This window comes from Sus scrofa, chromosome 13 (assembly GCF_000003025.6).
Source record: "Sus scrofa isolate TJ Tabasco breed Duroc chromosome 13, Sscrofa11.1, whole genome shotgun sequence".
Lineage (NCBI taxonomy): Eukaryota > Metazoa > Chordata > Mammalia > Artiodactyla > Suidae > Sus > Sus scrofa.
This window is the reverse complement of record NC_010455.5, coordinates 28,248,220-28,273,764: the sequence shown is the minus strand read 5'-3', so window position 1 is coordinate 28,273,764 and position 25,545 is coordinate 28,248,220. Positions and strand designations below refer to the sequence as shown.

Sequence of the window (25,545 nt, the reverse complement as noted above, 5' to 3'; positions counted from 1 at the left end):
CATATTGAAAGGAGAGAGTCTGGGTGTCAAATTACTGATAAGTACATAGAAACCAAGGAGGTAGTTTAAATGGCAATAATTAATTCTAGAGAAAATGAAATCTTGTGCAAGAAAGGAAGAAGAATTATAACATGCAAATATCATGACTGTATAAACACTGTCTTAATATTGTTTACACAGACATGGTAATGCCGACACAGAATAATGATCTAACATAATAAAGAGGAAGGGGATAGGGAGGCCCCTACAGTATGTGGTTGGACCTAGTAAAGGTGAGCACAAGGGCACCTGACCCAGCCAGGGGAGGGGGTGGTTTCCAGAGGTAACAATGAAGGTAAGTTTTATAGCACCATAAGAAATGAGCTAAAAGGAGTTCCAGTTTGGCTCAGCGGTAACAAATCCAACAAGGATCCACGAGGACTCGGGTTCAATCCCCAGCCTTGCTCAGTGGGTTAAGGATCTGGCCGTGCCACAAGCTGTGGTATCAGTCTCAGATGGCTTGGATCTGGTGTTGCTGTGGCTCTAGGCCAGCAGCTACAGCTCTGATTTGACCCCTAGCCTGGGAACTTCCATATGCCGCAGGTATGGCCCTAAAAAAAAAAAAAAAAGAAAAAGAAAAGAAAAGAAAAAAGAAGAAAGAAATGAGCTGAATGTGGGGCTAGGAGATTGAAAAGCTAGCCATATTCTAAATTATATCATATTTAACAATGTACACCCCAGTTCTGGATATGCTGTCTCTCTGATCAAAGCACTATTAGACCTTGTAAATTTTATATTAGCCCTATGTAATAGACATAAACATAGGCAATAAAAACTAAAAAAAAAGATGTCAGCAGATATGACAACCTTTATAAAACATTTCCCTAATTATGCTTCTAATTTGACACTGAGCTCCCTGGCAGCCAGTTCAAAAGGAGCAATTTTGTTAACTGTGTGGTTCCTGTTAACAAGAAGGAAGAGGCCTAGCGGACTCTTAGGAAATAGAGCTTTCCCAGCTGGCATTGAACTTATTCATTAGTGCAACAGGCAGAGAGGCTAAGACATCTGATGGATACATTGGCAACAGCTTTGACTTACAAAAGCAGCACCACCTTGCACCATGTGCCTTCCTAAGTTGATGGCTTTCTGTAAAAGTGGAATGAATGAAAGTAAAAAGCAAATCAGTAAAAAGTGATTACTGGGGGTTCATAGTGTAGAGCCTTTTGGGGATGGCATTATAAAGTGAAATGACTATTTTGTTAGTGATCTGGTAATCCATTCTAAATAGTTGAAAAATATTCCTATTCTTTCACAATCAGTTCTGGTTTTTTTATGCTGAAGAAATAGATGAAAACTAAGCATGTACATTGCTTTTTTAGAGTCTTATTTCTAATGGCAAAAATCATAGAAATGACCTAAAAAGAAACAATAATTGAGCAGGTTTTCCAAGTTACATAAGAAATACGCAAATATTTTCTAACTAAAAATTCAAACATCACAGACAAAGCTAAAATCCCTTTTGATTATCTGTACTGTCCCCACTTCCAGGCCCCTCTCCCAGGGTAACCACAGTTATGGATTTGTTATATTTCTCTCAGAATCTTTTGTCTGTTCATTTACATATATAATTGTGTACATGTAGGAATAGCTATTTCATTTTACATTGAGACTTTACAATCAAATAATGTCAGAATCTAAATATGGTTCCACAACTTGCTGTTTTATCTAATACTGTATCTTGGAGATTCTTAGATTAGATTATTTAGGCCTTCTTTATTCTTTTTATTTGTTTGTTTTGGCTGTGTCTGCAACATGTGGTAATTCCCAGGCTGGAGATCAAACCTGTGCCCCTGCAGTGACAATGCTGAATCCTTAACCCACTGTGCCACAAAGGAACTCCAAGACCTCCTTTATTCTTTTTAACTGCTGCATAATATTCCATTGATTAAATTTCCAGTTTATTTAACTACTCAACTATTATTACAGTAACTATTACAGCACTGGGGTACAAACATGAGTGTGTATCCCGATGTCTCACTGATAGGTTTATAGGGGTGTAGAGTTTTTTTTTTATAACATACGCTTTGTTTTAATTTGCTTTTCTCTGGATGCAAGTGGTATTACAAGTGATATTAAGACTTCTTCAGGAGTTCCCGTCATGGCGCAGTGGTTAACAAATCCGACTAGGAACCATGAGGTTGCGGGTTCGGTCCCTGCCCTTGCTCAGTGGGTTGATGATCCAGCGTTGCCGTGAGCTGTGGTGTGGGTTGCAGATGCGGCTCGGATTCCGTGTTGTTGCTGTGGCTCTGGTGTAGGCTGGCAGCTACAGCTCCGATTAGACCCCTAGCCTGGGAATCTCCATATGCCGCGGGAGCGGCCCAAGAAATAGCAAAAAGACAAAAAAAAAAAAAAAAAAAAAAAGACTTCTTCATATTTTGGATATTTGGACACTGATATTTCCCTTACTGTGAACTGCTCAATCATTGTATGTTGTAAATATTTTCTCCTAGCGTGTCCCTTGTCCTTTAACATTATTTATAGTACTGATTGTCAGACATATATTTTAATCTCTCTCTCTCTCTTTTTTTTTTTTTTTTTTTTGCTTTTATAAGTTGTATTTACTCCACATTTATAAGGATATTCTCTTTGTTTTTATTGTGGTGTCTACTTTGAGATACCAGTGTAATTTTATTCTTTTACTAGTGGGTGAGCGAATTCTCCTGGCCCAGCCTATGGAGTAATTCATCTTTTTCTTATTTGGTATATGTTTATTTGAGAGTAAATTATATCTGTGGTTCCATCCTATGAAGCGTCTGTCCTTGCAGTGGTGTTGATTACTATTGATAGCAGAAGAGTATTTAAATAGGTGATACTAAATCTCATTGGTTGACTAAGATTAATGAAGATTTTAAAAGATTAGTGAATATAAAAACTGTATAGTAGGAGTTCCCGTCATGGTGCAGCAGAAACGAATCCAACTAGGAATCATGAGGTTGCGGGTTCCATCCCTGGCCTCGTTCAGTGGGTTAAGGATCTGACATTGCTGTGAGCTGTGGTGTAGGTTGCAGACATGGCTCGGATCTGGCGTTGCTATGACTGTGGCATAGGCTGGCAGCAGTAGCTCCGATTGGACCCCTAGCCTGGGAACCTCCATATGCCATGGGTGCAGCCCTAAAAACCAAAAAAAAAAAAAAAAAAAAAAAAACAACCCAAAAAACTATAGTAAAATAAGTATGTCTATGTAAAATAATAAAAGTAAATGCTGAGTATGAAATTGTATACACACTATATCCTTTTAAGTAGGTGAAAATACGCATGCATATGAAAGGACTAAAATGAATTTGAAGAAATGAAAGCAGTAACATAAGGGCAGTCCACTGATTTTCTTTTTAAATTTCATTTCAAACCATTATTGATGTCATCTCTTTTTTTTGCCATTTTTTTAATTGTTATTTCCCCATTACAGTTTTTTTTTCCTGCTGTACAGCATGGTGACCCAGTTACACATACATGTATACATTCTTTTTTCTCACATTATCATGCTCCGTCATTAGTGACTAGACATAGTTCCCAGTGCTACACAGCAGGATCTCATTGCTAATCCATTCCAAAAGCAATAGTTTGCATCTATTAACCCCAAGCTCCCATCCCACTCTCTCCCCTTCCCCCTCAACAACCACAAGTCTATTCTGCAAGTCTATGATTTCCTTTCCGTGGAAAGGTTCATTCGTGCCGTATCTTAGATTCCAGATATAAGTGATATCATATGGTATTTGTCTTTCTCTTTCTGACTTATTTCATTCAGTATGAGAGTCTCTGGTTCCATCCATGTTGCTGCAAATGGCATTATTTTGTTCTTTTTATGGCTGAATAGTATTCCATTGTGTATATATACCACATCTTCCTAATCCATTCATCTGTCAGTGGACATTTGGGTTGTTTCTATGTCTTGGCTATTGTGAATAGTGCTGCAATGAACATGTGGGTACATGTGTTTTTTTAAGGGAAGTTTTGTCTGGATATATGCCCAAGAGTGGGGTTGCTGGGTCATATGGTAGTTCTTTGTACAGTTTCCTAAGGTACCTCCATACTGTTCTCCATATCGGTTGTACCAGCTTACATTCCCACCAACAGTGCAGGAGGGTTCCCTTTTCTCCACAGCCCCTCCAGCACTTGTTATTTGTGGATTTCTTAATGATGGCCATTCTGACTGGTGTGAGGTGGTATCTCATGGTAGTTTTGATTTGCATTTCTCTTATAATCAGCGATGTTGAGCATTTTTTCATGTGTTTGTTGGCCATCTGTATATCTCCCTTGGAGAAACGTCTATTCAGGTCTTTGGCCCATTTTTCAATTGGGTTGTTGGCTTTTTTGCTGTAGAGTTGTATAAGTTGTTTGTATATTTTAGATTAAGCCCTTGTCAGTTGCATTATTTGAAACTGTTTTCTCCCATTCTGTAAGTTGTCTTTTTGTTTTCTTTTTGGTTTCCTTTGCTGTGCAAAAGCTTGTCAGTTTGATTAGGTCCAATGTCATCTTTATAATAAAATTTCCCAGCGTTCCCCAGCTGTGAAAGGTTTTGTGCTCATTTTTGCTGTCTCACGGGGTTGTTGCTGATCTGTTCTTCATGCCTATTTTCTATTTGTGGCTCCAGATAAAACCTACGTGGTTGACTTGAGTAACGAGCAAGCCATGTCGCTGACCATCGAGCCACGGCTCAGCAAACAGAGCCGCAAGTTTGTCCCTGGCTGCTTCGTGTGTCTGGACTCTCGGACCTGCAGCACTAACCTCACCCTGACATCTGGCTCCAAACACAAGATCTCCTTCCTTTGTGATGATCTGACGCGCCTGTGGATCAATGCTGAGAAAACCATAAGTACGCCCCCACACCTTCAGTGTGCTCTCCTGAGCCTTGGCAGCCCTCCCCTTCCTGCCCGGGGTTAGTGGGGTCCACTGAGCGGATTGTAAATAGCATGATCAGAAATGCCCACAGAAGTGCAGGGAGAACAGGGAAACCAAGAAGCACAGATGGGAGTTCCTATTGTGGTTCAGTAGGTTAAGAACCCAACTAGTATTCGTGGAGGTGCGGGCTTGATCCCTGGCCTTGCTCAGTGGGTTAAGGGTCCAGCGTTGCCTTGAGCTGTGGTGTAGGTTGCAGACACAGCTTGGATCCCACATTGCTGTGGCTGTGGCAGCTGCAGCTCCGATTAGACCCCTATCCTGGAAACTTTCATATGCCACAGGTACAGCCCTAAAAAGCAAAAACAAAAAATGAAGAAGAAGCACAGATGAAGGTGGAGCTGCACCTGCTTTGGGACCAGCAGCCTGGGAGGGAACATGCATCTTTTAGGAGTGCATGGCATTCCCCCCGGGGCCCATGCTGGCATCTCCCCCACCCAGCCTCCAGTCTCCCTCTTGTGAAGTCCTTGTAGCCTTCCCCAGCCTCCCCCCATCTGCACACCCCCTGTCTCCATGCTCCACTTGACTTCTCTTGTGTGAGACCGAGCTTGGAGATTAAGAACTTTTGGCTTTTTCTCTTTTTTTTCCCTTGAACTTATGTGTGCTAGTCAATGTATGATCAATGGGGAACAGCAAGACCAATAGTCACCTTGCTGCTGGGCCACCATCATCTCTGATGTGGCTACTTTTAGCGTCTTCACTGGGGCAGTAGCCAAGGCCATGAGAGGTGAAACAGCCTGCCCAAGTCCCGCCCGTTAGGAAGCAGCAGAGCTGAAACACCAGCTGAGTCCTCCCCAGCCCCACTCCACTCCCTACTCTTACCACTCCACAGAACTGCCTCCCTGCAGACAGGGATGCTGGGCAGCAGGGCTGGGTGGAGTTAAAAACCTGTACCCTGCCCTCGTGGCACCTAACATCTAAGACACAGGCTGTCTTACATGAGAACTTGAGCAAACAAGAAGAGAAAATTTCCAACCCTGACTGCTCCCTAGAAGTTGGTCTGCTGGTTTAGAGGAAAGTGAAAATGCAAGAGAGCAGGAGGGAAGCAAGGAAAGGAGCATCGAGGAGGCAGGAGTGCAGGACAGAGGGGGGTAAGAGAGACCAAAGGGAAAAGCAGGAAAGCCTCAGGCTGACTTGAGAGCTGGGGAGGAGGCACCTCTTGTCTCCGCCCAACCTGGGTACCATGAGCCCCTCTTTTCCAGCCTGCATGGACCACCGCTACTGCCACAGGAAGTCCTACTCGCTCCAGGTACCGTGGTACATCCTCCAGCTGCCTGTGCAGCTGCATGACTTCTCCTGGAAGCTGCTGGTGCCCAAGGACAGCCTCAGCCTGGCCCTGGTGCCAGCCCAGAAGCTGCAGCAGCACACACACGAGAGGGCCTGCAACACCAGCTTCAGCTACCTCCTGGCCAGCGCCGTCCCAGGCCAGGAGCTTTACTTTGGCTTCTTCTGCTCTGGAGGCTCCATCGAGCAGATTCAGGTGAAGCAGAACGTCTCAGTGACCCTCCGCACCTTTGCCCCCAACTTCCAGCAAGAGGCCTCCAGGCAGAACCTGACTGTGTCCTTTATCCCCCACTTCAAAGGTAGGGCAGTCTTTCTCTTTCTCCCCATCTCCGTGTCCCCTCTTAAGCCTTTCTTGTTGTGCACTTATTTGGGTTTTATGATCGTCTTAATTGAGTTGTCAATTTGAAGAGAAAGGACAGCTAAGTGGGCTGGCCCTCACACAAGATGATGAGTCCTAATCCTGACTTTCCATTAACCTCGTGTGGAAAATTCCAAGAGTCAAAAACAAGGCTCTCTGACGGTGGGAGGTGATGATTGGTAGGCAGCAGAACAAATAATCAGGTTCAAGGCTTTTTTGGAAACAGGCATAAATAAGAACTAACCAAATATTCCAAGTCCTAGATTCTTAAGGTGGTAACATAAAAATCCTTGTGCAGACATTTTTTATGATTCTGCTTTGACAATTCAGAATGCAGTTCAGAGGGCACCAAGGAAGGAAACCTGGGAGAGAGCTGACTGTCCAGTGCCTTCTGCACGTGGAGCAGACCCCTCCTGGGAGGCTGGCATGCAATCTTCTGAGGCAATAAATGAGGTTTAAATCAGTCACATCGGTGAGCTCCACATGGTTGATTTTAAAAGTCACAGTCACCATTGCAAATGGCTTGGTTCCCTTTTAAGTTGACCAAGACTTATTTCAAGGTTTACTCTGTACTTTTGTTCTCAGAGGCATGAGTGGGAGGGAGAAGAATCTGTGGCTGTGAGATTTAGGTCAGTCCAGGTTGCCTGGTGTCTCCAAGGTTATGGAGCCTTTGAAAATAAGACACACCCTCCCTAGTGTGGAGTGTTGGGGGTTTATCTCACCTGAAGGTAAAGGGTAGATTCGTTGACATGTTAGGGGCCCTTTCAGCTTTGAAATTCTAGAATTCTTCTCAGAAACCTGAAGCGTTCTAAGTCTCTGAAACAGAAATTGGTATATGTGTCACAGGGCATTAGGTGGATATTGGCTACGCTGAGGGCCTTTCTGGAAGAGATTTCTGAGATAACCCCTGGCTTGGCAAACTAGGCTGTTTTGTGGTTGGTTGGTTGGTTGGTTGGTTTCTTTTCAAAAGGCCTGAGAACTTAATCTGAGACTCTAATCCTAATGCTGACCAATGTGTTAGCCACTGGCTCCATATGCCAATTAAGTTTATACTAATAGTCAACAAAATTAATACTAATAGTCAACAAAATCAGAACTTCAGTCCCTCAGTCACACCAACCACATTCCCAGACTCCATCAGACACGTGCTGCTGTGGCTCCTCTTGACCAGAGCAGATCCAGAGCCTGTCCATGTGGCAGGAAGCTCTGTGGGATGGCACCGGTCTGGACGGTGTGCCGTCATCTCCGCCACCCTCCTGTTCTCTCCACTGTGACTGAGTAAACAACGTCTAAGGGGATTCTCTTTTCTCGCCTGTAGAGGAAGGTGTTTTCACAGTGACCCCAGACACGAAAAGCAAGGTCTACCTGAGGACCCCTAACTGGGACCGGGGCTTGCCGTCCCTCACCTCAGTGTCCTGGAACATCAGCGTGCCCCGCGACCAGGTGGCCTGCCTGACCTTCCTCAAGGAGCGCACCGGTGTGGTCTGCCAGACAGGGCGCGCCTTCATGATCATCCAGGAACAACGGGCCCGGGCTGAGGAGATCTTCAGCCTTGAGGAGGAGGTGCTGCCCAAGCCAAGCTTCCACCATCACAGCTTCTGGGTCAACATCTCCAACTGCAGCCCTGCGAGTGGGAAGCAGCTAGACCTACTCTTCTGGGTCTCGCTTAGCCCAAGGACTACGGGTAAGGTTTTTCAGGGATGCTGGTGGACAGCAAATTGGCAGCTGAGGGGTTAGGAGCAAGCCTGGAGGGCGAGTTGAAAGGCATGGATTTGAGCTGACTGTCCATGTATTAGTCAGCTATTGCATCTGTAATGCTGCATAACAAACCACACCAGAACTCAGTGGCTTAAAAACAGCCATTTATTATTGTTTACATGTTGGCTGGGCAATTCTATTGTGAGCTGGGCTTGTCAGGGTTCATTTGTTCAAGCACCTGCAGGGAGCTACAGGTTAGCCAGAGGACTTTGGTGACATTGGCTGGGCACTCTCACATGTCTTGGGCCCAGCCAAGATCACTCAGGAGAACTTGGCTTCCTTGGCTTTCACCCACATGGTCTCTTTTCCTCCAGCATGGGCTTGTTCCCATGGCAAAGGCAGTGAGATCCAAGAGAGGCCGGGGGAAGCATGCATGATACCTAGGTTAGGGACTCACACCTATATCTTTGACAGCATTCTTTTGACCTGCCCAGATTCAAGGGGTGGACAAATAGATTCCACCTCTTGATGGGAGGACCTGCAGAGTCACACAGTAAAGGACACAGTTCAAGGACAGGGGGGGAATTAGAGCATTTTTTTAGTCAGTCTACTATTAATCTCTCTCTGACATAAGGAACGTCTCTCTACTCCTCTGATCTTCCTCTGTGGAGGGTAGATGATCATAACTACCCCATAAAAGTATCACTGGAGATTCAGGGTTGGTGATTAACATGTGGAGACCTGGAAAGTGTGACACAGACACACGGTGCTGGCATTTTTTATTTAGTCCATTGATACATTGGAATGCATGAATGCCCTCGAGCTTGGGCCTCAGAGCCGCAGTGAAGATTTTGCCTTTATGTCCAGAAGAGATTCAGGCCAGAAAATGCATGTGTGGCAGGGCGGTCTGTGGTGGGGCCATGTTTGCCCTTTATTCCAAGATAGTCACAGAGCATTTCGAGTGTTGGAACCAGAAGGGACCATGGAGGTTGTTTCCACGGCCCCTCCCTTTCTGGCGGTCAAAGAGAGTGTGTGTCTGCCCAAAGCCACACGGCTGGTTAGCAGCAAAAGAATCAGTGGGAACCAGAAGCCACAAGTGAAAAGCTCTCCCACACTCTCCGATTTGCTCATGGGTTTTCTTCCTCTCTTCCATTCATTTTCTGTCATTTATTTCTATTCCTATTTTCTCAACCTCACCTTTTGTTTTCTTGTTGAACAAGCCAGAAATTCTAAATCCCTATTTGGTGCAGGGCCCTTTCTCTGATTTGTTTTCTTCTCCTTTGTACAACTGTAGGAGAAGGACAGCACCTATGAAACACCTCTCCTTAACTTCTTCACTTCTGACTTTTGACTCCCTGCTTTCTCTACACTGCTCTGCTCTTCTCTCCTCCAACACTGGCTGTGGCGATTGGGGGAGCACATGGGATAGGCCAGGAGTAGCTCTGGTAGGTCCCCCAGTTTGTCTTTATTGTCTTTCCCTGCATAACAAACTATCCCAAGCTGTAGTGGCTTAGATGATCACTGTTTGTTTGCTCACAATTCCATGGGTCAGGAGTTTCGACAGGGCGTAGCAGGTGTCTCATCTCTGCTCTGAGATACCCGGGGCCTCAGCCAATTCCCTTGACCAGCCAGAGGGAGGATGGGATGGTTCATTTGTTGCTCAGTTTCAAAGCTGGAAGCCTTGGTTTGCTTTCCTCATGGAGTCTCCACATGGCTCCTTGGGCTTCCTCACCACGTGGTGGTCCCAGCATAGTCAGATTTCTCCCACGGTGGCTGGCTTTGCCTCAGAGAGAAAGTGCCACAAGCTGCCAGGTTTCTAAAAAGTTAGGCCCACAACCAGCACAGCCCATATTCAAGAGGAAAGGAATTCCCGTCTGGTATCCATGAGGATGCGGGTTCGATCCCTGGCCCCACTCAGTGGGTTAAGGATCCGGCATTGCCCAAGCTGTGGCATAGGTCGAAGATGCAGCTCGGATCTGGTGTTGCTGTGGCTGTAGTGTAGGCTGGTGGTTACAGCTACAATTGGACCCCTAACCTGGGGACTTCCATATGCTAAGGGTGTGGCTCTAAAAAAAAAAAAGGAAAGGAAGCAGATTCCCCTTCCTGTGAGGACAGGCATGTGCATATGGGGAGGGAAGGAATGGATGGCAGCCATCTGCTCAGGTTCATCACCAGCCTCACCCCACACATCTCCTCATCTCCCTCCCTTGTGTCTCTGCTCACAGACCTGACTGTCATCATCATCGCAGTGGTGGGAGGTGGCGCCTTACTGCTGTTTGCCCTCGGACTCATCATTTGTTTTGTGAAGAAGAAGTAGGTGGAATTTCTCAAACTGTCTTCACCTGACCTGAGGCCTCCTTACCTCACACAGACCAGACCTGTCATTAATTATTGACTTTTCTCCTCATTTTCCATTTTTGCCCCTGAGATCAACGTTAAATAATATTGTTGGGTGTGGATTATGCCTGGAAGGGGTTGCGGGGGGGGGTGGGGGGGAGTGGGGGACCTACCTTTCAGAAAAAGAAAAAAAAAAGAAAAAAACGAAGCAAAACTATGGGGGTGGTGCCATTTTATCCTGCAGTTTGTACCCACCAGCCCCAGGACAAGTTAATTCACAGCCTGTGAATGATTTACTGCCTGCTCATTAGACTGGTCCTCACAGGGATGGCCTTAGCAGGAAAAACGCTCACATAGGCCCCTCCGACCAGGCCTCTGAACCCGCTCCCTGTCACCTTGAGGAAAACACACGCACGCTGCCCAGCTCGTTCTCCAGTTTCTCAGACAAACTGTCTGTTTTATGCTTGTTTATTGGACTCCAGACAAGCACCCAAAAGCCTGCCCTGTGGGCAAGAGGAAGGAAGAGCCAGTTGACGGGCTCGGTCTCACCTTCCACCCCCTCAGGATGACGGCTTCTGTTTTATGAAAGTGTTGACCTTTTCAGACAGAGTACATGCTGCTACCAGATTTAATCACTTCTGCTCATCTTTCTGATTAAAGCCATGAGGGAGGGGGGACATCTATTTTCCTTTTCAAAAAGCTAAAAAAAAAAAATTTTTTTTTCTTTATTAACTGGGGCCGTGAGCCGACCATTGAAATTCCTGATCAGCAGTGAAACCGTCTAGAACTGTCTCTGCTGATGAGCACGGGCCTGCCCATGGCAGGTCCAGGGGAGGCCTCTTCTCTGTGGAAGGGGGTGTACACATCTCACATGAGGGGATAGGACTTCTTTTAACAAAATATCATCGCATTGTTTCTCTCCAGAAACCTTTCTGTCTGGGCAGCATGGTATATCCCACCCAGATGGCATGGACACTGGGCCCAGCTTCCTCATCAGGAGTGAGATAGGCGAGGAGGGGGCGGGTAGCATGTGCTTCCATCTCTAAAGTGCCCCAGGTCTGAGAATTACCATCCCCAGCCTTGCTGTGGGGAAGGCCACTGGCTAGCAGGTTTGCATAGGGCTTGTCTGTCTCCAGGTTGGGGTAGGAGGACCGACAGCACCACTGCACTGGTTTATTAAGCATGTATTTCCTGAGGGTCTCCTGGGCTCTAGGAACCGGGCAAGGTGCTAGGAATACACAAGACATGGTCTCTTCTCCTGCTGCCTGTGGGGACAAAGGGACTAAAGAGGCAGGCGAATAAAGAGGCGGTGTCAGGACAGCATGAGAAGAGCTTGGTAGGGACAACAGGGCCCTGCAGGAGCACGTGGGAGGGGCATCATTGCAGAGCTTCAGGCTGGAGCCTGTGGAGCTAGTCATCCTGGCCAGAGAACCCAGTTTTATAAGTGGCATGTACTTGATTTATTTTTATTTCAGAAAAATACAGGCTCACAATTAGTGAACCACCAGCGGTGCATTTTGTTGTCCATTATGTTAATTGAGCTAATGCCCTCCATTTGAGTCTCCGGTCAGCTAGAAAGTCAGCATCCCCTGGTTTTGACTCGTGGAGGTACAGGGCGAGGCTTTGTTTTCAGAGGCAAAGGAGTGCTAATGCCTGTTTCGTCCAAGTACCAAAGAACATTGAAAAACCGAACGTTAATGGCATCATGGAGGAACTCGGGCTCCCCAGCCTCACTTTTGTCTTCTTTGTGGCTCTCCTCTGTCCGCAGTTCCTGCTCAAAGGACCAGATCCCTCTGCTAATGCTGAATCCAGCTGTCCCCACCTGCAGCTAAAAACTAAGATACAGCCTCCCATCCTGAGTCCTATATGTTATTATTTAGAATCTAGACAGCCTTAGCTTGTACCCGTGCAGGAGTGAGAGGAAGTATTAGCTACAGGAAAGAACTCAGAGATGGTAGAAGGTTGGCCAGGGCATATCTGTGCCTGTTGACAACCTCATCTGGTTTGGCGCACCACCTGTTTCTGGTAGGAAAGGGGATATGTCAGATACCTCCACCCTTGGATACCACACGGGCATGGACTCGAATTCAGACCCAGGTAGTGTTAACAGTGCCCCCTGTAGACCACTCTCTGCCTGTTTCCACTTTGGAAGCTGGAGACAGTAGCTGATAGCTTTCCGCTGAGGGCAGCAGTTTCAGCATCAAATGCCAAGTGATTTGAGGGCCTTGGGGGAGACACGGTCAGAACCCTGAGGGATCTACGCTCCAGGCGGGAGGTACAAATGACGCACCTCTAAGATCGTTTTCTCCCTGACTCTGTCTTGTTCCCTTTCTCAGTAGGAAAAAGAAGATCACCAAGGGCCCGGCTGTGGGTATCTACAATGGTAACGTCAATACCCAGATGCCGATGCAGCCAAAAAAGTTTCAGAAGAGACGGAAGGACAATGACTCCCATGTGTATGCCGTCATCGATGACACCATGGTGTATGGGCACCTGCTGCAGGATGCCAACGGGTCCTTCCTCCAGCCTGAGGTGGACACCTACCGGCCCTTCCAGGGCCCCACAGGGGACCGCCCACCCTCCCCACCCCCCATATGCTCCAGGGCCCCGACTGCAAAGTTGACCACAGAGGAGCCATCCCCTGGCTTCCTTCCTGAGTCTGAGAGCGAACCGTATGCCTTCTCCCACCCCAAAGATGGGAATATAAGCAATGGGAACACTGACACCCCCTTGCTGGATGCCCACAAGCCCACGGAGCCTGGGGAATAACTTGGACCTGCCCCAGAGACTTTGCATAAAGCAGGGCACGGAGATGCCCTTTAGGGTTCCCAAAAAGAAACCCCAAAGGAGAGGAATGACATGGAAGGACAGCAGGAGGCACCTCCAACTTCTGATTTCCAAGTGGACTCATTCCGATGTTGAGATGTTGAGAATGATGAATTGTGATCTGGATACAGCCGTCACAGTGCATGTCTTTCTAAACTCAGGATGGGTTGAAACCAGCTCGGGATGAGAAGGGAGAGGCTGAGTCGCCCAGGACAGGGTCCCAGCGAGCCCTGGATTTGAGTTTGGATTTAGACTGCTTCTGGTTGACAATTCTGATCCCTTGGAGCCCACCTGAGTTCCCGCTTTCACTGGGGTCCCCTGGATGAAAATGTTAATGTGCTTTTTATTATTATTATTATTTATTTGGTGGTCCTGTGTATTTAAGAAGTCGAGTGGATAGCCATGTAGCTCTTTTCACCTGACATAGTGACAACTCATGCTAAATGGTTAGATGGCTGGATTCTGACTTCTGACCACTAGATAAACATGTGCTCGTCCCCTGGGAGGTAGGAATAATTTGCCGTCTGTTCAGCCAGAAAAGGGTGTGTCTTTGAGGACCCTGACACACATCTGCTTTGATAAGAGACTTTCTGGTTCTCTCTCTGAATCTGGTTATCCCACTGCAGAAATCCATCTTGCGTCCCACTGTCCTTTGACCTAGAAATAAGAGAAATTTCCTTGAGTTGCCATGTGCGGCTCTCGCAGCTGAGGGGATGCTTTGACATTTAAACAGAAATTTACAGAGTATTTTAATTCTCTTACAATGTTTAAAAATAAACCAGAGAGTGGCCACCCATATTAGTTTCCTCATGTGCCACAAATTAGGTTGCACTTAATATGCTACTGCAACAAATTGCCGCAAACATGGTGGCTTAAAACAACACCATTCCTGTCTTAGTGTTCCAGAGATCAGAAGTGCAGAATGGGTCTCACTGAGCTAAATCAACGTGTTAGCAGAGCTTTTCTCCTTCTGGAGCCTCCAGGGGAGAATCTGTTTCCTTGCCTTTTCCAGCTTTTTGAGGCTCCTCACATGCCTTGCCTCTAATGGTGGCAGTGTGACACTTTTGCTTCCCTCTTCTATTGACAAGGAACTTTCACTTATAAAACCCACCTGGATAAGCCAGGATAATCCCCACCCCCATCTCAAGATCTTTAATCACGCTGAAAAGTCCCTTTGTCCTGTAGGGTAACATATTCACAGGCTCTGGGGGTTAGGACATGGACCTCTAATGCTGCCTGCCACACCTTCCTGCCCCTGCAGGAGAGACTGCAAAATGATCCGTCCTACCAGTGTGTTCTTTTTAGCCTGCAGCAGCTTTTTAAAGAATCGGTCACCATTTAACATTATAAAATATTTACAGAAAAATCCAGATCAGAAGATTCTCACATTCTCACCAAGCAACAGCTGGCTGGAGTTGAAACGCAGCTCGTCTTTAGAGGGAGCTCACAGCAACCCTCCCCACACCCTGTTGCCTCCCTCACTGAGGCTGAACCTCTGTTGCTGTGGGTCAGCGCCCTGCAAGGTGGCTTCTCTCGTAATGAAATAGAAAGTTTGGGACTCGTATCTCATATCAAATATGAGAGGCCTTGAGAGTTCCCTGGTGGCCTAGCGGTTAAGGATCCAGTGTTGTCACTGCTGTAGCTCTGGTCCCTGCTGTCATGCAAGCTTGACCCCCGGCCTGGGAACTTCTGTGTGCCACAGACATAGCAAAAAAAAAAAAAAAAAAAAAAACCTACAAGCCTTGAGGCTGGTGTGTGCGTCAGGAAAGTTTTTTTACACACAGTCCACGTTCTTTTATACTAATTACCAACCCAGCTCCTGTGGGCGTTTGCCTTTATGGCCCCTTCTCTCAGCCGGGAGGAGAGTGATTGCAGGATAGCTTGTCAGCACAGTCCCAAGGTCAATATTTCTGTGGCAGAACCTCCTTTAAAAAATAGATGCATGTTGTTGTGTTCAGTGACTTCACCTCAGAAACACACTGCCCAGACTTGTCCACCTGCTACTTTGCCTCCGTGAAAAGGAGTTTTGCAATCCCCTAAATGGTGTGCGTTCAGGGTCTCCTGATCTCCCTCCAAAAAGAAGAGTATGGTTGGCTTTTTCGATTATGTCCTTGCTGCTGCCTGTGATTCCTTCACTTCTGAAAGGCTGGCTCTGCCCAGGGACCCCCAAGCTCTTGCCCTGAGATGCTGGGGGCCAGAGGAGGGTTGTGGCTTCCTTCCCTCCGCTGAAATTGTGTCATTATTTGCAATCACTGTTGGGGCCCTGGCCTTCTGCTTTCTCCGACCTCCTGGCCTCCTCTGAGCATCCCTCAGTCAGCGCTCTGCATCCCACCGCAAAGTGTGGCTCTCATCATACACATCACCTTCACACACAAGGTCCCCCATGGCCGTTTTCTTTTAACCAAGTGCTCAGAACTCCAGGCCAAGTTGCAGTCTTCCTCAGAGCTCAGGGGGATCTCATGTTTTCTGCAGACTTGCCTCCATGAGGGAGCCAGCCCAAGGTACCCCCAGCTCTTCTTTGAAGCCCAGGCCCCACTTCTGTAAGATGTTTCAGAGTCACTGGACACCAAACACATTTCTTGAAGCCCAGCTTGTGCCAGCCGTGTGCCCTCCGCGCTGAGTCTGCCACAGCCAGGCTGCCCTCACGCCCATCCTCCATACCTGTGACAAAGCCCGGCTCAGACATGGCTGATCAATGCTGCAGGTATTCTGCATGGGAGGGAGACAACTCAGGGAAGAGTCAAGGGGAGAAAAACACAAGTCATGGGACATAACCTTGGTCAGGGTTAGGACTGGTTCGTGTGGATCTGGAGTGCCTCACTGGAAATAATTTATTTGTTGTAGATAGTTTTTAGATAGCATTTTATTCTTTTATTCATTTCCTACACTTTTTTAAATAAACAAATATACAGGAAAAAAAGAAAGGTGTCAAGTTTGTTTAAATGCTTTGGCTACTTGTCCCCTGGTTCAGCTGAGACCCATATTTCCGAGTTTTTCCTGTGACAGGTTCAACATGGGCTCAGCAGATACCATCTTCTCTATGTGTTTATGGTCCGGAAAGCCAGGCTTTGGGCTGCCAGTGGGTGACTTAGAGGCCAGAGTTCCTTCTGTTCTGTTCTTGCTGAGGCAACCTGAGCCTCCTCTGTGTGACTCTCTCAGGACCTGACCCCCATAGGGGCCACCCTTGCCATTGACTGCTGTAAGCCCAGTGCAGGTCACCAGCCACCAGAATGAAAGCAATGGGAGGGTGGTGGGAGAGGGAAGCCGCAAGTGGGCCCGCACCTCCAGCCGTGAACTTGGAGGAGAAAACACTGCTCCCCTACTGCAGTGTGGCACCTCCAGTTTGCCCTCCTTACCTCTCTAGACCTCTCTCCCACCATTCAAGCCACAACCTCAGAGCTCCACCCCAACAGGTGAAGCTCAGGGTGCTCAAAATCCTCAGGGTGCATCATGGGCACCCCTTCCCATATCTTTGTGCCACTCTTGGACAACTCCTGGCCAAAAGCTGCCCTTCCTATCGATAAAAACCCAACAAGGTTTCAAAGTTAACCACAGAGCCCACCTCTTCCGGGAAGCCCTCCAGCTCCATGAGCCCTCCCTCTTAAAAGCCCACAGTCCTTATGGTCCTAACACTCTGCATGAGTAGGTTCGTTAGTTTCATTACTTAGAAGTTTGTACTTGGAGTTCCCACTGTGGTGCAGTGAGTTAAGAATCCAACTGCAGCAGCTCAGGTCGCTGCGGAGGCCCAGGTTCAATTTCCAGCCCCACACAGTGGGTTAAAAAGGATCCAGCGTTGCCCAGGAACTTCCATATGCCATGAGTACGGCCATTAAGAAAATAAGTCTGTTCTTGCATGTCTTTTGCCTATCAAGGTGGTAATTTTCTCAGAGGGAGGAGCCCATGTTTTGTACTTTGTTCATCAGCCTCACATTGCCCAACAGAGCGGGTGCCCTAGAAATAACATCTGTAACATTTGTCAGAATAGAGACACATGCTGTACTGCACTGATAACTTGAGGCAAGTGTCATACTTGAGGCTGCCAGATGGAGGGAAGGAGCTGGATGCCAGGCAAATACTCTGTGTGAGGAGTTTTACAAACTTTATCTCATATTAGCCTTTGATGGGCCCAGCAACAATTGTTTACTCCTTTCCAGCTGCTGTAACAAAATACCATAAACTTGGTGGCTTATAAGCAATGGGAATGGATTTCTGAACAGTTCTGGAGGCTGAGAAATTCAAGATGAGAGCTCTAGCAGGTAAGTGCCTGGTGAGAGCTGTCTTCCTCTTAGATGGCCATATTCTCCCTGTGTCCTCACTAAGAAGAAGGAGCTAGAGTGCTCTGAAGGCCTTCTTACCTAAAGGCACTAATCCCAATTATGAGGGTTCCACCCTCAAGACCTAATCACCTCCCAAAGGCCCCACCTCTTTATACCATCACATGGGGATTAGGGTCTTTTTCTTTAACTCAATGAATTTTATTATATCTATAGTTCTACAACCATCATCATGACCCAATTTTACATTTCCAACCCAAACCCCCAGCCCATCCCTCCCCCAACAACCTGTCTCCATTGGCAACCATAAGTTTTTCAAGGTCCGTGAGTCAGTTTCTGCTCTGCAAGGAAGTTCAATGTATCCTTTTTTTAGATTCCACATATAAGTGATAGCATATGATGTTTGTATCTCAGTGTCTGACTAACTTCACTTAGTATGATAATTTCTACGTCCATCCATGTTGTTGCAAATGGCATTATTTCATTTATTTTTATGGCTGAGTAAAATTCCGTTGTGTATTTACACCACATCTTCTTTATCTATTCCTCTGCTAATGGACATTTAGGTTGCTTCCATGTCTTAGCTATTGTATACAGAGCTGCAATGAACATTGGGATACATGTATCTTTTCAAGTCATGGTTTTCTCTGGATAGATGCCCAGGAGTAGGATTGCTGGATCAAATGGTAATTCTATTTTTAGTTTCTGAGGAATCTCCACACTGTTTTTTCTTTTTGTCTTTTTAGGGATGCACCTGTGGCATACGGAGCTTCCCAGGCTAGGGGTTGAATTGGAGCTATAGCCACTGGCCTATGCCACAGCCATGGCAATGCTGGATCCAAGCCATGTCTGCAACCTATACCACAGCTCATGGCAACACCAGATCCTTAATCTACTGAGCAAGGCCAGTGATTGAGCCTGTATCCTCACGGATGCTGGTCAGATTCATTTCTGCTGAGCCATGATGGGAACATCCATACTGTTTTCCATAGTGGTTGCACCAATTTACATTCCCACCAAAAGTATAAGTTCCCTTTTCTCCATACCCTCTCCAGCATTTATTGTTTGTAGACTTTTTGATGACGGCCATTCTGGCTGGTGTAAGATGGTACCTCACGGTAATTTTAATTTTCATTTCTCTAATAATTAGTGATGTTGAATGTCTTTTCATGCATTAGGGTTTTTTTTGTCTTTTTTTTTTTTTTTTTTGCTATTTCTTGGGCTGCTCCCTCGGCATATGGAGGTTCCCAGGCTAGGGGTCAAATCAGAGCTGTAGCAACTAGCCTACGCCAGAGCCACAGAAACGTGGGATCCAAGCCGTGTCTGCAACCTACACCACAGCTCACGGCAACGCCTGATTGTCTAGAGTTGTCTCTGGTGATTAAGAATCATCCTTTCCTTCCTGGCAGAGAAGGAGAGGACAGAGAGTATTTTGGGGGTCTGCTGCTGTTTAATTGCCTTCAGCTCAAAATAATCCTTCTGCCAGGTGGCATAGTTTGGGTGGGATACTCTGAATCTCTCATTCTCCCATTCGAAAAAATAAAGACATTTCATATATTAAAAGTTGAGTTGGCACCTGTGTAGAGATTTGGGTTCCATCTTGTAAGATGAGAAGTGCAAAGGGAGAGAAAACATAGACTGAACAGGGGGAAAAGAATAAATCTAGGTGTTCCCAATGTGGCTCAGCAGGCTAAGAATCCAACACCGTCTGCGAGAGGACTCAGGTTGGATCCCTGGCTTGCTCAGTGGGTTAAGGATCTGGCGTTGCTGTGGCTGTGGTGTAGGTCACAGATGCAGCTCCGAGTAGACCCCTAGACTGGGAACTTCCATATGCTGCAGGTGGGGCCCTAGAAAGGAAAAAGAATAAATATAAGTATGTTGCCCCATTTCTTACTGAATAGTCTCTCAGACTGGGAATAAGTCACTCTGGTGAAAGAGTTGAGTTTCATTTCAAGAAGTGGTGGTGCAGGTGAGAGCAGGGTGTCCCCTAAATGAAGCCTTTATATGGTGTGGGCAGTGGGGCACTTTAATGAGGGAGCGACACTTCTATAGAATATGAAGGGGGGAAGGGTTACTGTTAGAACAAGTTATAACCTCAGTTTTTGTGTCCATAGGGTAGTGAGCGAGAGATTTCTAGATGGCAGGCTCAAATAAATTTTAAGTGAGAATAGCAGTGCCAAGCCAACCAATCTTCCAACTTGCAATTTGAATGTCTGGTGCTAGCACAGCCCATCAGTGTCACAGTCATGGAGACTTCTCAGCTCAGAGCACGGAGGTATCCAGCTGCACGTTGCAGGGCTTGTCCTCCTTCTGCTGCTCCTTCTCCTTCTTCTAAATAAGTCCCAATACGGATCTGGACAGCCAGGTTTTAGTTTTCAGTGGCATCAAGCTGGGAGGGAGAAAGAAAAAAAGGACAAGTTAATTACTAAATTGCCCAAATGTCAGGAGCCAGTTTATGAAGGGGTAAAAATTCTCAGAGACAGTGAGCATGGCTGGAATTCAACAACCCACAAGAATATACTACAGTGTCTTTAGAGAAACATAGAATTTCTCTCTACAATTATCCCTATTTCTATCAAAGATAATCAAAGATGGGATCTCATTTGTGGTACAGCAGGTTAAGGATCCCAACGTTGTCACTGCCAAGGCTGAGTTCCTGCTGTGGCCAGGGTTCCACCCCAGGCCTGGGAACTCCACATGCCAAGAGCTTAGCCAAAACAAACAAACAGAAAAGATAATCAAAGCCTATTTTGTTTGCAAAATAAATACAGTCTCATTCGATTTGGCCTGATTATTTACATCAGTGCAGCAAGGGTAGTTAACATTTGTCCCCAGACTGAAGAGACCTCAGCATTGCTAAGAGGCAGCTGTGAAACACAAGCTGTCTGACCCAACAGGCAACCTAACTTCTCTGAGCCAAAATTTCCTCACCTGTAAAATGGAAATCCTAATATCAAATTGACAAGGTGGGAAAGCTGATGTATATGACTATGTCTGGGTTTGTTGGCCCCCACCTGCCCCCTGCCTTGGTTAAATCAGCACTGAAGAGGAAAAAAAAAAATCCCCCATAGTCTGCTCATTTGGCTTGGTCTCTTCTTCAGCAAGCTGGTTGTCTTCCTGTGAATTGACAGTTCTCTAGCTAATTGTGTGAAATTCAAAGATGCTGTAACTCCTCCTCATCGTTTCCAAACTCGTTGAGCTGTCAGCTCCAGCAAGGTGGCATGTGACCCTACAGCAACATTTGTGCAGCCCTAGAAAGAGATGTTCCCGGGAGAGGCATCATAGTGTGAGCCATGTGGGCTCCACAGCCAAGGAACAGGGAACTGCGGTATTTCATTTTCTAACACTATTGCAGTGTGATATTTGGCTGCCCACGACTGGCTGTTTGGACCTGCCTGACCAGGCACCCAGCTCAAAGATGGACCCCAATGGAGATATGTGAGGGGCGCAGCATCCCCAGCACTGTGGCTTGAGGTATCCATAGCAACTATGCAGTGTTTTCTCCCTGCTCCATCCCCATCCCCCAAAAGACACCTTTCCTCAGTGACAAGGAGCTGGGCAAGCAGTACCACTCCTTTAAAGATAGTCAGAAACTCATCACTTCTTCTCCAAGGTAGGGCTAAGTCAGTGCCTCTGACTAGCCTCTAGGCATTTGAAAGTTTCAAAAAGAAGTTTGAAAAAAGTTCTTGTGAAACAGAAACTTGGACAGTGTTTGCCTTCCCTGCACACCCTTTTGTATTCGAATGTGAACCATGTGAACGTATCTTACTAGAAAGCAAAAGAAACTGAAAACAAAACTAAGATCCTGCGGTGGTTAAATCTCTCAAAAACATTTTTCAGTCTTCCCAGCCTCTAGAGAGTCCAGTTTTCCAGAGACTTTAAGCCTCCCTTCTCCCTTCCCCTCCCCGCCACACCCCCACCAGTGGTGGGACCAGTCTGACAGGATTTCACCCTGGTCTGAGATCCCAGGTTACTCCCTGAGGAGCTGGAAAAGACTGGAAGGTGGGGCAGCTGCTCAGACACCCTGGACTCATTCCTCAATGCGGATACTCCCAAGCCAAGAAATCCAGGGAAAGCAGGTGTTGCCCCGTCCCTCCCCCCACCTGGAGGGAGGAGTCCGGCACCAGCTGGTGTAGGGCTTCAGCGCCTCCAGGATTCCTCCTGGCCCAGGACATTCAGATCTGACCTCTCCAGGATCCAGGCCCAGAGGACTAGAATCCCCTCAGAACTTAAGTCTAGTGACTAGGGTTGGGAGGGGGCCAGGGAGAAAAAAATCCCCTGTGATGTTCTGTCATTTGAAGGGAAAAATATATATATTTTTGGCCCAAATCCAAGTCTGAAGCTCCATAGGAGCAAGTGAAGGAGCCCTTCTGCCTCAGACTTGGATCCAGTGTGCACTTTGGCCGCTGGTGGCCGGCTCACTGGGTCTCAGAATGCTGGAAGGGGCCAAGTCTTTTCTTTATGGGAGACACTAATTGCTTGTGCCTGTCACCAGCAGCATCACCCAAGTTATTTGTAGGCTGAGCACAGGCAGGGATCCTTTGATAGTCCTGGGTGAAGTCTCTCCTACCTGGGAAGTAGAGAAGGAACCTGCCCTCCAACCTCCTTCCCCCGCTGCACCCCACGCACCCACCTCCGCCAGTGGTTGCACCAGCAACCCAGGGGGCCAGCCTGCAGGCTAATTTTCACAGGGATCTTTGATCTCAATGATTATCAACTAATTATACCCTCCCTTTGGATTTGCAAAGCACTTTCACAAACACTATTTTGTTTTAGCCCATGTGTACCACTGTGCCGGGCACTTAATACATTCTGCTTATAACCACCCTGCAAAGTTAGTACAGCAGGACTAATAATCTTCCTCTTTCTTTTTTTAAAAATTTAAATGAAGAAATTTAAAGCATGTGTGATTTTGCCTGAGGCCACACAGCTGGAAAGGGACTGACAGATGGGAGGACTCTGGCCTCCTGCTTCCTAGTACCGGTCCTTTCAAGACTTCACAAGTCACTTTAAGATGTGTTTATAGGAGTTCCCACTGCGGCACAATGGGAGCTCTGGGACATAGGTACCATCCCCGGCCCTGTGCAGTGAGTTAGGGATCCAGTGCTGCTGCAGCTGTAGCTTAGGTCGTGATTGCAGCTCAGATCTGATCTGCAGCTGGGATCTGATCTCTGGCCTAGGTGCTCCATATGCCAGGGGCAGCCCAAAATGAAAAAAAATATATATATATGTATATATGCATACATATGCAGAACAGATACTGACTCACAGACTTTGAAAAACTTATGGTCTCCAAAGGAGACAGTTTGGGGGATGGGGGGATGCGCTGGGGCTATGGGATGGAAATCCTATAAAATTGGATTGCGATGATCATTGTACAACTATAAATGTAATAAATTCATTGAGTAATAAAAAAAAGAAAAAAATATGCTTATAAAATTTTCTTGTGGCTGCTGATCTTTTTATTCAATATTTCTTCCTACTTAGTATTGCTCCCGAGAGCATAGACCCTGCAGAGCTTTAAAGCAGCATTCTCCTGGGACTTTGGGTGTTAGAGATTCTATGACTCAAGATTGGGCCTGTTTTCTTTCTTTTGCTTAGACGTCTTTCTATAAAAGTCAGTCACTAGTGGGCCCAAAAGCTCAATTTAAAGTTGCCAAAGAAGAATGAATCAGTCTTACTCTTCAAGCCCAAGTTTCCAGGAAAGCCAATCATTTCCTGAGCAATGGTCCTTTCCTTAACCAGAAAGATATCAAAAAGGGAACTGGAAAAAAAAAAAAAAACTCATTAATCAGATTTTATTGAGACATGGCCAACATCCCCTTCCCAGGTTACTGAGGATAAATCTGGAGACAGAGAGAACTGATATGACAGTGGTGCCATCAACTGTCACAGGCCATGAAAGAGGCATTTTTCCCTCTGATCCAATCAGGTTTGGTTATTTTGCAGGAGTATGGTCAATCATGTTAAGAAAAATTATTCAAAACTTGAAAACGAGGCAAAAACGATGGCCTGAATGTCCTTTCAGAATCTCCCAGAGGACTGTCTGACAAGCTTGCTCAAAGGTTATCTAGTGCTCTAGGGAAATGAAAAATTTTGGTTGACTTCCTGTTGATTGGGACATAGACTCTGTAAGAGTATAATCATTTGCAGAAAATTGTAAGCTACAAATGGTTTTTGTCAGGTAGAGATGCAAATAACTGTGCCCAATAAAAAAGATAACCTCATAGCTTATGGCTTTATTGCCCTATAGAACATTAACTAGTTTTGTATCTAACATTGCCATCTTATTCTATCATTGTTTTTCCCGCTGAGTATACATTTAGTATACCTCATGATTCTTCAGAAAAGTAAAGAAGTCCTATGAGATCTAATTCTAATAATTTCTATGGGCTCCTTCGAGAGAAGAAGAACAAAATGCCTCTGAAGCAGCCAGCAATTCTGCTCCCCACTGTCACCCATTTGGAGCTGGGGGGTGGCTCCCTGCTCTGCAGCCAGGAAGAAAGGATAGAGGAGAGTCCACTGGTGTTCAGCTGTTGAAGACATTGCAGGAACATCCTCATCCTGTTAGAGAGAGTGGTCTGTCCTAAGGGAAGAGTTAGAGGCAGGGGAGACTACCAAGAATGGCTCATGGAAGTAGGAAGTCACCATGGGGAGCTAAGGTCTAACTGGAGTCTTGTCTCCTTATCCAGTAACAGAGGCTGAGTCAGTTAAACAGACTAGTGGAAGAACTGCCTACCATCCAGCACTAGGGTGTAGGCCTCCTGAGTGCAGGGCAGATGTGTCAATACTGAAGACCCAGTCTGATGAGCATTGACGGCAGAAGGACCGGAGAGAACCTCCTGGGGGCAATGGAAATATTCTGTATTATGATAGAGGTGGTAGGTTCTTTGGGGCAATCATTTGTCAAACCTGATCAACTAGACACTTAGAATGGGTGCATTTTGTTGCCTGTAAACTATATCTCAATAAAACTGATTTAAGAAAAAATAAAAAACGCTAATCCAGATTTCCTATATTTTTAAGATACTTTGTGAGCCATTCTAAGGAATGGCTCATTTAGTAGCCAGACTTCACTCTCTTGCCATTTTCAGAATTTCCATTTGAAATGTAAATACTTATAAATACCAGTACTTTGGGAGACCCAACTGAGGCAGAAATTCTTCCTTCCATAATCACCTTGGAGGACAAAAGGCTAAGATAGATGTATAATCTGACATTAGCTGACCAACTGCCCTTTGTTTCAGCTGGTGAAAGCAAAGATTGTGAAAATTCGATGAAATGTTAAAGATTATCTAGTGACCATTCATTTTTAAAAATGAGGAAACTGAGGCCCAGCTGAAGGAAGAAGAATTGAGAAATGGGTTCTTCAGAGTTGCTTCTTTCCAATCAGGGGTTAAATCTTCATCACTGCCTCTTGAAAAGCAACCCAGTGATGTTCCTGCAAATAACTGTCTCTTTGAGAAACACTGGCAACACAGGTACTTCCAATAATGAAGATTAAAAACACCATATACCTTTTTAAAAATGTCTACTGTCGAATCAGTCCAACAGATCCAAGATGAAGTTGTATTTTCAATTATATTTTCCTTAAATAACATGGGCAACAAGCTCCTTTTGAGACAATGAAGTCTTTGTCTTTGATGTTTTCAAAAAAGAATCAATCTAATTTATTTTCTCCAAGCTAGGGACATCAGTTTTTAAGATTAGAATTTATACTTGCTACAGATGCTCCAAGCACAGACTTCTTGCACAAATAGATCAAGATGTTTCTGTTTGTCTTCGGATCCTTGCCAAGGGTTGAACAATAATTGAACATGGCATCACATCTGC

General features: G+C 46.0%; 1 protein-coding gene across 2 annotated transcripts in view; it reads left to right on the top strand.

The window, feature by feature from the left end:
• Positions 1 to 15,172, top strand: part of CDCP1 (CUB domain containing protein 1) — a 60,773-nt gene extending 45,601 nt beyond the window's left edge. Inside the window, exons 5-9 of one of the 2 annotated variants that reach the window (XM_005669452.3) lie at positions 4,631 to 4,852; positions 6,138 to 6,518; positions 7,896 to 8,261; positions 10,501 to 10,588; positions 12,949 to 15,172. In XM_005669452.3, coding sequence (XP_005669509.1) covers positions 4,631 to 4,852; positions 6,138 to 6,518; positions 7,896 to 8,261; positions 10,501 to 10,588; positions 12,949 to 13,381 — 1,490 coding nt within the window. In that variant the 3' untranslated portion in view covers positions 13,382 to 15,172. Of the gene's footprint in view, positions 1 to 4,630; positions 4,853 to 6,137; positions 6,519 to 7,895; positions 8,262 to 9,569; positions 10,237 to 10,500; positions 10,589 to 12,948 lie in introns of those variants that run through there. The other variant, XM_013981558.2, reaches the window with a different exon arrangement.